The sequence below is a fragment of the Pangasianodon hypophthalmus genome, chromosome 14 (genome assembly GCF_027358585.1).
Source record: "Pangasianodon hypophthalmus isolate fPanHyp1 chromosome 14, fPanHyp1.pri, whole genome shotgun sequence".
In the NCBI taxonomy this organism is placed as follows: Eukaryota; Metazoa; Chordata; class Actinopteri; order Siluriformes; family Pangasiidae; genus Pangasianodon; species Pangasianodon hypophthalmus.
In genome coordinates, this window is record NC_069723.1 from 22263167 (window position 1) to 22276982 (window position 13816).

Consider the following 13816-nt stretch of genomic DNA (forward strand, 5'->3'; position numbering starts at 1 on the left):
TCATGCCCTGAGGTTTCAAAATTTAAAGATATACAAAAAAATGCATGTAAATGCTCTTACATAATACCAATCTTTTCATTCTTTCTTTCTTTGAGAGATGCATACAACTAAAAAATGCATGTACATGTTTTTATGTAATATGAACACTTTCTGTCTCTTTCTTTCTTTCTTTCTAAAAAATAAATGTGAATGCTTTTTACTTAATACTAATGGGACCCTTATTCATCAGAGAGGTTATGTTTTTTTTTTTTTTAATAAAGAATATAAAGAATTTTATAAAGCTATACAAATAATATTAGTGATAGGTACACATTGTCACACTTTTTTTCTTTTCTTTTTTTTTTAATAAACTCCCCATTTTGTCTGTTTTTTCCTCCCCACACAGAGATCATTCATCAGTTCATCCTGGAGCAGCAGAAGGGGAATCGGGTACCTTTATGTATAAATCCCCAGTCCGCTGCTTTCAAAAGCTTTATCAGGTAAGACGATGACCCACAGTCTTTTTTCTTACCAGAAGAGGGCGCCATTGTCTCTCAGTTAAACAGTGCATATATTTGCGGGAACGTTGGGTATAGAGATAGACACAGTGATTTTAAATGTATGTTGAGTTGTTTTGGTAAAAACAGAAACATCACAAAATGGAAAATGAGTTTTATTTCTGTATACATGGAGTTCAGACAGTATTTCAGTATTTCAGGGCCTGTGTTGATTTTGTTTTGTGATTTTCGTTTCAAAAAGCTCAGTTTGCACTGCAGCCTATAAATATGTAAATTAAAATGATTTGGTTGATATATATTCACAGTATATATCCAAAAGTATTCAAACAGCAAGGCCATTTCTTTTGTTTCTGCTACACCCTAAAGGTTTGAGTTCAAAAGATGAATACGAGACAATAGATCCGAATGTCAAGTTTCATTTCCTGATATTTACACCTTAAAAATCTTAGAACATGTCACCACTGGTGGCAGACCACCCAGTTTTTAGTAAGCAAAAGTACTGGAACAGATAATTTAACATAAATAACACTTAATATTTGGTTCCCTCGCTTGCAATATCTGCATCAAGCCAGTGACCCAGAGACATCACCAAACTGTTGCATTCTTCTTTTGTGATGTTTTTCCAGGCATGTAAAACAGCTTCTTTAATTGTAGTTTGTTTTGGAGGGGTATCTCGCTTCAGTCTCCTCTTCAGGAGGTGAAATGCTGCTCACTTGGGTTAAGGTCTGGAGATTGACTTGCAACCTTCCACTTTTTTCCCCTGATGTTGGCAGTGTGGTTTGGGTCATTAACTTGCTGCATGATGAAGTTCCTCCCAGTTACAGTGGATGTATTTCTCTGTAAACTGGCAGACAGAATATTTCTGTAAACTTCTGAGTTCATTCTGCTGCTACTATCCTGAGTTACATCATTAATAAAGATTAGTGAACCTGTTCCAGAAGCAGCCATGCAAGCCCAAGCCATGTCACTACCTCCACCATGCTTGACTGTTGAGCTTGTATGTTTTGGATCATGAGCAGATCCTTTCTTTCTCCACACTTTAGCCTTTCCTTCACTTCGGCAAAGGTTAATCTTGGTTCCAGGACTTTTGTGGCTCACTTTATTTCTTTGAGAATTCCAATCTGGCCTTCTCATTCTTACTCCTGATGAGTGGTTTGCATCTTGTGCTATGGCCCCTATATTTCTGCTCTCAAAGTCTTCATCAAACAGTGTATTATGCTAAGTTCACCCCTGCCCTGTGGAGGTTGTTGATGTCATCAACTGCTGTTGTTTTCCTTTGCCGACCTTTTCCATGTCTGGTTGCTCGTACACCAGTGCTTACTTTCTTTTTCAGGACATTCCAAACTGTTTTATTGGCTATGCCCAGTGCTTGTGCAATGGCTCTGATCGATTTTCCCTCTTTTCTCAGCTTCAAAATGGCTTGTTTTTCTCTCATAGACATCTCTCTGGTCTTCATGTTGGTTTATCCTTTTTAATAGCAAATGCAGTCTTTACAGGCAAAACCCAGGGCTTGAACCAAAAGTAGACAATTCAGAGATATTGATTGTCAAAAAGTCAAATGTTCCAGTATTTTTGATCACTTGAAAAATGGGTGGGTGCAAATAAAAGGTGTCATGTTCTAAGTTTAGAAAAACACATTTAGGTATAAATATCAGGAAATGAAAGCTGAAATTCTGATCTGTCATCTCATATTCATCTTTGGATCTCACATCCAAGTGTCTTCAGTGTATACCAAAAACAACAGAGACAGCTCTCTGGTCTTCATGTTGGTTTATCCTTTTTAATAGCAAATGCAGTCTTTACAGACAAAACCCAGGGTATACCCAGGGTATTCAGTGTATAGCAAAACCAACAGAATTGGCCTTGCTGTTCCAGTACTTTTTTAACTGATGTGTAAAGAAGAATGCATATTACAGCTGAGAAGATCTTGAAACTCTTCAAAGGATAAGATCGAGGCAGTTTTCGAGGCAAATACAAGTTATTAGAGAATATTTCAGATTTAGAAAGGAAGATGCAAACTATTTAAACTGTTTTTATCTACTCAGTATTATTTATTAATATCATTTTCCCTAAAGAGTTTTTTCCCTTCCAGAAACAATGATTCAAATTCAGAGATATGTTTTAGCAATGAAAGTCGAGTGATGAAGTGTAGACAGAACTTTCAAGCATGTTTCAGACGCTAGATGGAGGTGTGATGTAACTCAGTTTTTCTCTTTTATACGTCTGTGTTGTTCTTCCAGCTCGACAGTAGCTCAGCCCTCCGAGATGCCTCCGTCTCCTCTGGTGTGGGAGTAGCTAATGATTAATGATGAACATAACGATGATGATGATGAAGACATGAAGGCGGTGGCGGTGGCCGCCCACCCCCCCAGACACATGAACACACACGAACACACACCTCCGGACTACTGATGCCCTTCAAAAAAAAAAAAAAAAAAAAAAAAAAAACCCTGCGTAGCATTTCACTGGAGTTAGCACTTAGCCGAGCGGCTGACGTGTGTGTGTACTGTAATACTAACTAAACCTAAATGAAGTTGTAAAGAAGCAACCACTGCTGATCGGGTCGAAGAAGTTTTGTGAATAAATAGAGAGCAAGGGGGCGGGCTGGGCGTGTAACGTACAGTAGAAGTATTTCCACTACTCTGTAGTCTGTACAGTGGCATATGTAAGTGTATGGGTGTGTGTGTGTGTGTGAGAGAGAAGTGTGTACACATGTCGAAACACACAATCACACGCCACCGGATGAAGACGGACGGCCTCTGTGGACTAGAATGTGTGTGCGATGGAAGGAAGGCTGTTGCCATTCATCCGCTCTGTACGTCATGCTTTATTTATTCACTGGTAGAGGGAACGGGTGCAATCACTCCATATAGCACGGAGGGCAAAAGCGCACTCTCTACCTCTCTCTCCTTCTCTCTCACACACATACACACACACACACACCCCTGCCTCCTAGCGCATTTTCCAGCTCATCACTGTTTCATTAATTTATTTAATACTAGTGAGTTATTTCTTAGCTTGTTCTTTGTTTTATTTTTATTTTATTTTATTTTAGGTCGCTGTATTTTGTCATTTTATGCTCTTTCTCACACTCTTTCAGAAGCAGCATAAGAAATCAGTATTTCAGTACATCAGATTGCGTTACAGTGCAGAGATACTAATGGCAAAGCCGCTTAGAAGACTGCTGTACACGGTGGGCGTTGTTGTTTCTGTCAGTGTTTCATACTGAAATATAAAAGAGCAGCAGGAATCTGGGCCCAAATAGTGAGGCGTCTCGGATAAACGGGCCAAAATAGAGAGTGGCGTCCCTCAAGGGTCAATGCTGGGGCAAATATAGAGTGGCATCCCTCACCCAGCGGTCACACTAGCAAGCGACAAATCTCTCATGTCGCTTGTCGTTTGTTTCTTGTGGGCACGTAGCGACTGATACTGTCACATTTTTAGTTCTGATGAGTAAATAGTAGTATAAATATGCTCTAAAGATGACTAGTTAAATTAAATAACACACTAATCAGTGTGAAATTTGGTTGTTTGATTTACGTATTACGTGCTAGGCTTTGTACTAGCTTCTTTCATCAGAATAGATTAGCAAAGCAAGGTGACTGTACTAGATACGCAGCCTCACCAGAGACTCCAACAGTCTCTGCTACTTCCTTTCAAGCTTTACTTTTCTTCGTAATATATTCGTTACAAGTTGTTCATCAATTTTTGCGTCTCAAACTGTAAATGTGAACGAATTGCAGGTAAGAACTAAAGTCGTAAATGGGGAACTGAAGAAACATCGGACCACACTCTCCATAGGACTGGTCCGAGGGATCATTTGAGCCGACCGTTTCAGTTTATTTGTTGCTTTACTGCATCAATCATACCTTTGCAGAGAATTGAGAAAATCTCAATTCAAATGTCATTTGTTGCGGGAATCTCGGCTTCGTGACGTGTACGTACATAGAAAATAAGCGATTGCATGTCGCTTTGGCGCTTGCTAGTGTGAACATAGGACCAAGGTTAAATGCTGAGGTAAATATAGTTCATGAACGAAAGGGGAGACCACAAGGCAGTGGAGTAAAATACAAAATAAGTGGTTTCGAGAGATCTACACTCATTTCTTTTTACGTGAATAAGCATGAGTAGAGCTCGCGCATATACTCAGCTGCCATCATAAAATATGACTGAGCACTGTAATGCCAGTAATTACATAACAGCTGATATAGAAGGAATATGGATGTAATTATTTATGAAGCTTGAACTGAGGACAGCAATGATTTTTCCATAAACATGATGCGATCAACAGCCATTCCATGTTAACCATGAGATATTCCCAAAAAACTTGTTCCTAAAGATAATGTGCGAGTGAATGTGCATGTATGAATCCAAAGCATGTGTTTCCGCCTGCCTGAGGCATCGCACTGGCGATCGCTAGGGTCAGGGTCAATCCTCAACCCTGCAGTTTGTTTTTTTTTTTTTTTTTTTTTCCCTTCTTTTTATTTCCTTTTGAAATTTTTCGTTGTTGTTATTGTTGAAGAACCCAGGGAAGGAAGGCATAGTTTCACCTTCATCTCTTTCACACTGTCCATAACATAATCTCTCAGAAAGGAAAAAAAATCTCTCGAAAATAAACAATATTTAATATATTTTTTAGAGGACTATTTTTTAATTTCTTCCTTAAATGTGCTATGGCATGCTTTCCTCATGATCCACTGAATATGGTATGTAAATAAGTGAGTAGTTGATAGATTTCAATGGAGAATAAAACTACAGTGAAAAGAAAGATGTGCCGTACATAAAAAAAAGAAAAAAAAAGGAGAAAAAGAAGAATCAAACACAAAGCAGTACTGCTGTATAGAGGTCGCATTAGCCTGCACATTTTTTAGGGCTGTGAAATTTGATTTTATTTTTGAGACTTGCATATAATTGTACATATATTTTTTTTTTTCTTTTTTTTCAGTTTTTTTTTTTCCCTGCACTAAAAAAGTGTAGATAAAAGCATAATCCAGAACAGTATGATTATGGAAACAAATGACACATAACCAATTATGTTAATTGTCTTGTGTGTACTGCAAAGCTGTGGATATGAGTAGTCTAATGAAGTAGAACCCTTTATTATTATTATTATTATTATTATTATTATTATTATTTGATTTTTCTTTAAGGAAACACTGAACTGTTTGTGTATATGTATATAATGAATTCACATTGTTGGTCTCTACCTCTGGAGCTCAGTGACTTGGTTGTTTACCTCCACACATTTTTAATTTAATGTGGAGATTTAAAAACTTGAATGTCCCTTCCAACTTTTATATTCCTAGAAAACCCTGTGCAAAAAAAATTACAAAAAAAATACTTAAAATAGCAATTGGTTGGAGGAGGGCCCATCCTATCCTTGTATAAAATTCCATATTTCCACGTTTTCCCAACTCAGTGTTTTTCCGACTGTTAGATCACACCAATCATTTTTGTCATGCGATTACAACCCATGATGATTGAGATGATTGGTATTCTTTACTGAAAGATGTTGCATTCAAATTTGAAGTACAAATAAATGGCAGTGCTAAAAGTTTTAAGCAGGTATAGCATGTTGAAGATAACCATTGCCAGACTAAATGGAGTGCGTTTTCAAGAAAAAGACTAACATGTAACATGCGTTGGGCCAACTCAAGAAAAAAACAAAGGTACTACTCATGCTGTCAAACATTTTTATAAGACATTTGAAGTTTCTACTCAGAGGTAATGGTATTTGCATACATTTTATGATATATATATGCTTAAAATAAGGAGATAGCTTTGGATGGCATGAAAACAGAGGTGGGGATCAGAAGGGACCGGAAGGACTCCAGATGTATTATGTGTTTGAAAAAAAAATAAAAAATACAAAAAAAGTGGCCGGTCTCTTTACAAAAGTGTAGATTTGAAGTACAGTGGTGAAGCTCATTAAATGTTGACATTTATGAAAACGAAACAAATTTGTCTGTGTTTTTAATACAGTTTTTCTGCTCGCACTCTTTCATACACTCCCATTCTTCATGTTGCGTTATACAGTATTTTACACTATATGACCAAAAGTATGTGCACCCCTGACCATCACACCCATATGTGGATCTTCCCCAAACTGGTGCTACAACGTTGGAAGCACACAATTGTACAAAATCTGTTCCAGCATGACAATGCCCCTGTGCACAAATCGAGCTCCATGAAGACATGGTGTGTGAAGGTTGGAGTGGAAGAACTCGAGTGTCCTGCACAGAGCCCTGACCTCAACCCCACTGAACACCTTTGGGATGAACTGGAACACCGACTGAACCCCAGACCTCCTCACCTAACATCAGCGCCTGATCTCACTAAAGCTCTTGTAGCTGAATGAACACAAATCCCCACAGCCACGCTCCAACATCTAGTGGAAAGCCTTCCCAGAAGAGTGGAGATTATTATAACAGCAACGGGGGACTAAATCTGGAATAAGATGTTCAACTGACACAAACTTTTGGCCATATAGTGTAGGTACCATCAGGCTCACTTGTTGAAATATGTCGAGAATTGTACCACTGCTTTGCTTTTGTTGTTGCTGATTTTTTAAGGCCACTGGTGTCCATGTAATCTGGAAAGGTTCACCACCCAAAAATCATCAAGCCAGTGAAATGCTAGTGATTAAAAAAAAATTTACTATCAATATAAAAGAGATAAAGGAGAATGTAAAGATTGATATAAATTGTGAAGGTGATCGGATGGTTTGGAGTTTTCACACAGTCAAATGTTAAGCAAATGTCAATGTTACACATGGCGTCACCATGTGATGTCAGTTTTGTCATTTCCAATCTAGTTATAGGTGATAAACAATCCGTTCTGGTAGTGCTCAGTTTTATGCTCAGTTGATGCTACATATGGTTAATATGGTTAGTTAGTTTTCAATTATGCTGTTCTCACTGTGTTTTTCTGAGTTCTTCACATTTTTAACTGTCTGCTTGCCTTCTGTTAGCTGCTGTATAATACAAAGCCCACACTAAAGATGGTCCTGTCCTTCTGCTGCTAACTGGTGGACTTTATCCTGTTAGGATGCATCAGAGGTAATGCTTTGGATAAAGTGAATGTGTAAAAAAAAAAATTGCATTCTTGCTTGTACTTACACCCCTATATCTTTATTTATTTATTTATTTATTTTAATCTTTATTACATTGGACCTTACTCATAAAACGGAGCGCATGTTTATTCCACTGACAGATTTCTTATTCATCATTTTCAAAAGTCAAAGTGTGTGTAAATTCGAGAATACCAACCTGAAAAATGCTTGATTTGTAGTTAAATAATCAAAATCTTCAATAATTATAGCAAAGTAAAAGAAGTAGACTACACAGTTTGCAAAATTTGGGCATCCCTGCCAAAATTAATTTTTGAAGTGAAGTCAACAAAACCTCTGAAGCAGATATTTATGCAGCTACTTTATATCTGATTAACTTAAAAAAGAAAGAAAGAAAGAAAGAAAAGAATAAAATGGTAATTGTGGCATGCACAACATTCTGGACACCCTATCAGTACTTAATAAAGGTATCGCATGACGGGTATCACAGCTTGCAATCTCGTTTTGAATCCAGCTAGGAGTTTTAGGAAATTTTCATCCATTCTTCCTCGTAGAATGCTTCTGGTTCTGAGAAATTGGGCCTCCTTACATGTTTAAGATTTACCTGCATATTCTCAATCATGTTCAAATCAGGGGACTGTGAGGGCCATTCCAAAAACTTGTGTTTCTGAAAGTAGTTCATGGTAAATTTTGAGGTTTATTTTGGATCATTGTCGTTTTGTAGAAGCTAATCTCTTTTCAGCTTCAGTTTCTTTACTGACTGTGTCACATTTGCTGAATTTACTGATATTTACTAGAATTCATTCTTCCATTTACATGTACAGTGTTTTCTGTGCCACTGGCTGCCAAATAACCCCAAAGCATAATAGATCCACCCCCTTAACCCTACTTAACAGTTGGTAAGGCATAATTTTCATCAAATGTTGCTACTTTTTTTTATCCAAACATAAATTTGGTGATTGTGATCAAAGAATTCCTTTATTAATCAATCAACAGCACATGTTTACAAAATGTCTAATCTATATGTTGTTTTGCATATATCAGACATTCAGTTTTGTGATTAGGTCGCAGGTAAGGTTTTCTACTGATGACTCTTCCATGCAGACCACGTTTGTGCAAGCAAAGCTGCAGAGTAGAATAGTCTGCCACAACCCTTGTGTCAGCTAAACCTTCCTGCAGGTTCTTAGTGTCATATGGGGGTTTTGCCTCGCCTTTCTGTCCAGCATATGGGCATTTCTATCTGAAAAGTTTCTTCCAGGTCTTGCCTTGAATCGCATACTGTAGTTCCCCTTAATTGCTGTTTCTGAATGACATGTTGGACGGTGGAAATTGTAAGCTGGAAGTGCTTTTATATCTTTTTATAGCCTTCCTCTGCTTTGTTAGCTTCATTTTCAGATCCTCGTCAGCTTCTTAAAGGAGTCCATAGTTGTTGAGTGTTAGCACAAGGTTTGAAGCGTCAGAGAATTCATTATGCTCTGTCATTTTTATTCCTAATAACAATTCTTAACCTGCCTAAGTTCTAATGAGTCAATTATTAGCTTGCCTAACAAGCTAATTTAGTATTAAGCCTTTACATCTGAAAGGGTGTCCAAATAATTGCACGTCACAATGATCTTTTTTCTATTTTTAAGTAAATCAAATATAAAATAACTGCGCACTAACATTTCCAGAAAAGATTGTTTTGCTGCAGAGGTTGTCTTTTCACCTGAAAAATCGATAATGTCATTTGGCCAGGGGTGCCCAAACATTTGCATACAACTGTATGTTGTATGATCAACTTGTGTCCACAAACTTTTGGTCATATAGTGTATATTTAAAATCTAATTTGTGGTCTTTATTCCTTCATCTGCTTCTTCCCAAGAAATGGCATATAATGTCTTCAGGTCCCTCTTTTAAAGATAAAAGGCAAAGTAAATACAATAGGCCTCTTTTAATGGAATAAATGATTTACAGACTAAGGCTCAAGCAGCTTAAACAAATGTAATTCCTATGAAACAAAGTAAGGAAAAGAAGTATCGTTGAGCCTGTCTCCACTGTAGCCTCAGGTTCCTGTTCTTGGCTGAGAGGAATGGAACACAATATGGTCTTCTTCTGTTGTAGCGCATCCTCTGTTTTTGTCCTGTAATTTTCATATCTGTCCACTTGCTTGCATGAAAGTAAAACCCTCCCACTCGAATGACTTTTTTCACGTGATGCACACCTCTTAAATTCCATACTGGAATTACAGACATCAATGTAGGAATTCAGTGAAGCAAAAGTGATTGTACATGTGATGCAATTTCCACTTAAGGCTAATTACAGAAGCCCTGTTACACCCTTTCACCAAACCATCAATTTGAATACCTGTTTGTTAGATTTCTTTTAAGGAAGTATATAAAACAGGCTACATTTAATCCATCATAGTTCCACATGGCAAGGAACTGTCTGTCAAATTAAGAAACCACTAAAACTTCACAAAGATTGAAAAGGGTGCAAGAATATCGTTACGCTATTTAATATTAAGTTGAAACACTTTACAGTGCCTTGCATTCATCCCCAATTAACTTTTCCACATTTTGTACACATTAATGTTACAACCTGGACTTGAAATGGTCAGACTAGCTATAAGAATTTTTTTTTTTAAAAATGCAAAAACTATTTCAATGACTGTATATTGCTAACTGTGAAACATAGCAGAGAAAGTGAATGAATTTGGGACTATATGTGTTCAGTAGGTATAAAGGACTCCACTGTGTACACCAAGAATGAAATGAAAAGAATTTTCAAGATGCTTGGATGCAAATGAATGCTCAAACACAACAAGAAGAGCAGGCAGACTGTTTCGGCATGGGCCGAGCACGGGGAAATATATGAAAATTTTAATTCTTAAAACCTATCCTCAAGGAGCCTATGACAGCAGTCATTCATGAAAACAATCCTAAAATCCTCAACACATGTATTAACCCCACTGTTGATGACAGCAATAGTTATACACACACAACATACTCAGTGTCTCACTTCTCTCATCTGATATCAAAAAGTGATCTATTTTTACTTGTACAAGCAGATATGTTCATCAAGTGGTTGTAATGGCACTTCCTTTTATTTATAATGGACTTTGTCTCTTTCCTTTGAGGATATAACGAAAGGTTTTTTTGGACACTAAATTCAACAACACAGATTGATGTACATTGTAGACCAGTATGTCATATATAAAAAATAGTCACAACACCTTTTTTAAAATTAATTTGTGTGTGTCTCTTACAATAAATGCACATAAACAATATGCGGGTACATGGGATATACATCGACTTGAGCTAATCTCTGGCAGTAAATCTTACCTAATTTTTCAGTGGCATCTAGACCACCACCTCTATCTAGATGTCTAAAGTAATTTCTTATTTAGCTATGGTGTAACTCAAGACAAATCTATCATCAGAGCAGCTCCCCAACTCTTTTCACTGAAGTCACACACAAGGGAAGAGAAGAAAGACTGGCCACTGAACTATTAGGGGATCATAGTCTCTGGGATACATTGTTTCTGGTCTGATTTCACAGATTTTTCACTGATTTCAGCTGTGCCATGTCTGCAATGTCATTCGTTTGTCAAGTGTGCAATTCAGACTGCTTTCTGGCCTTCTTGTCCATATTCAGTCCTAAGACAAGATTCAGATCTCCCATCATGTGTGTCAGTGCTGGTCTCACACAGTCAACGCAGGGCACGTATCAGTCAGGCATGCACATATATTAACTCTGGAGTCTGAGATAACATTTGATCTGAGCATTAACTTTTGCGATTAGCTCTTGACCTGTCTGATTTTGTCATTTTGCATTGCGACCACATGATTGGATAATTGCATGAATGTACAGGTGTTCCTAAAAAAGTGGTGATGTGTATATACATCTGGGTAATCTGTCATATATTTTAAAATTGTTTTATGTCAGAAGGTATCAAATCAAAACACACCTATTTGCATGCATATAGAGAACACCTAGACATACATAACATGTTTCTGCAACAACGTTCATCACATTTTTAAAATACGTGAAAAATAACACAAATTGGTATCAACCTTGGTTTAAAAAAGAATGTCATTTGTCCCAAAACCTCATGAATGTGTAACATATAAAAGGACATGCATTTGCTATAGGTCTAGCTTTGCTATGGAGCCTGACTGAATATAACCGGTAGTCTTATATTTAGAAGTAAAATTTTCACCAGACTGATTCCTTACTGTGACTGTGCCAGACACCTTCTATTTTAATAAAAATGGAGAAGATCAGTCAAGATAGCACAAAGGAGGTCTCCAAACCCCAAGCAATTAAGGCAAGTAAACTTTAGTATGCCGAAATATAACTTGAACTAGACAATAATAGGGGTTATTAGAAACTAGTTAAAGTATAAACTAGGTACAGATTATAGTATAATTAAAAATATATATATTATATTTTGTTTTATTTTGTGTTGTGTTCTAATTTTTTTTTCCTCTGCAGGCTAAAGAGGACAGGATCAGCCAATGCCCTATGCCATTACATATCAGGAACCTTCAAAATGGTTCAAGTTTTCAGGATACACTTTACCACCAAGCTGTCAAGGTGCGTACTCTCATTAGTCATTAAATCTGTATCACAAAATGTACCTTATTATTATGGAAATGAAAAAAGGTCATTCTTAACATACAAACGAGAAATATAAACTGACCATGATATATCAACAAAGGTGTAAATGAACAAAAAGTATGAATCACAGCACCTGAGAGGAGATACACAGATCATACACAGATACTCAATGTAGTTAAAAAAAAAAAAAAAGAACAGGTGAGCTAAATGAGGAGAAAGGGCTGATGGTTTTAGCCTGGTGAGGTGGAGTTCTGGAAAACCCTGTGAGGAACAAGTAGAGACTAGGATGTGACCATTATAAACTTATGTATGTTTCTTTTATAAAATTTGGCAAGAATGTCAGGTAAAATACTGCCTGTTTGGTTTTTCAGAGTCAGCTCTGCAAATCTAAAGTGTGTGAAGGCTCCATAATGAATCCACCAACTTTAATGCGCTCTCTACCCATTTCCCCAACTTCCTCCAATGAGCTCCTCACACAGGCCATCGACTTCATCAACCAGAACTACAAGTCCTTTAAAACGTACGTGTACTTCAAAGCCACTTGTGCTTGATGTAGTTTAAATGAATTAAATTAAGGCATGTTGTTGATCCAGCAGTATCTAGCTCGCATTTCGAGCCAAACAGGCTTGGAGGAACAGGCTTGGAATACACTATCTTACACCTTGTAACTGAACTGCATAATTATGCATCAACTGAAATATGTGACTGCGTCAAATGAAAACCTTTTCTTTTTTTTTTTTTCTTTTTTTTATTTTGCATTGCTTTTTGCAAATAGGTGCCACAAAAATATATCCAGTTTAAATTAACAGTAGCTATTGTGAACAATGGACCATTTTTTAATTTTTTTTTACTTTTGAAACTACAAATTTAATGGACCCTTTCTCTTTAATCTGTGTTGCACTTTTAAGGTTTACATCTGAATCACCGTCATATGAGACTTTTTTTCTACAGGTGTTTGATGCACGTAAATGCAGCACCACTAAGGAAAGTTCCAGTTCTTGTGTTCTCACTTTGAATTGAGGCAATTTATGGTACACTCGGTGTATGGTGTTTATTATTTTTGATAACCAGTCATTTAAGCATCATGAAATGTTATAGTTTGGCTAATGTTATATGATGCTATTATCTATCATCCACATAGAAATCACAAAAACTTGCATGCTTATTTATTTGTATGTTCTTTTACAGATCAGCCATCACTGTGTTCCCTCAAAGAACTGATGGCCAGCATGATTAGAGGATTTGGAACGATAGCAGTGTTATAGGGGACCCTGCTAATGTGGAATACACTAAGGTATGAACAATATTAAGAACAGGTTTAACACAGTGCTCTCCCATGATACTCTGTAATATTTCTTCCAGCTGCATGTACTGGTTTATGAATAAATCAGTTTCAGCTTTGTTGCCCTTTTAAGTATGTAATATGGTGCTTTTCAGCCTTTAAAGGGAATAGGAACCAGACACAAAAGGGAACCCATACTCCTCTGGATCATACAGAATAGTGGGAGTATACATTATTACAGTATACAGGTGCAGAAGAGTGAAGACAAACAGTAGTGAGAGTGTTGAAAAGATGTTAAGTATGAGCAGATTGTGAACATGTCATAGGATGAGCACAGGACAGTCTTTATACAGCAGCAGTTGTTAGATA

General features: G+C 37.0%; 1 protein-coding gene across 1 annotated transcript in view; it reads left to right on the top strand.

Annotated features, from left to right (window-relative positions):
* Positions 1-6457, top strand: part of nlk2 (nemo-like kinase, type 2) — a 94078-nt gene extending 87621 nt beyond the window's left edge. The window contains exons 10-11 of the mRNA XM_026934778.3: positions 386-479; positions 2738-6457. Of these exons, the coding sequence (XP_026790579.2) occupies positions 386-479; positions 2738-2792 (149 nt within the window). The 3' untranslated portion in view covers positions 2793-6457. The remainder of the gene's footprint in view (positions 1-385; positions 480-2737) is intronic.
* Positions 6458-13816: the final 7359 nt, after the last annotated feature.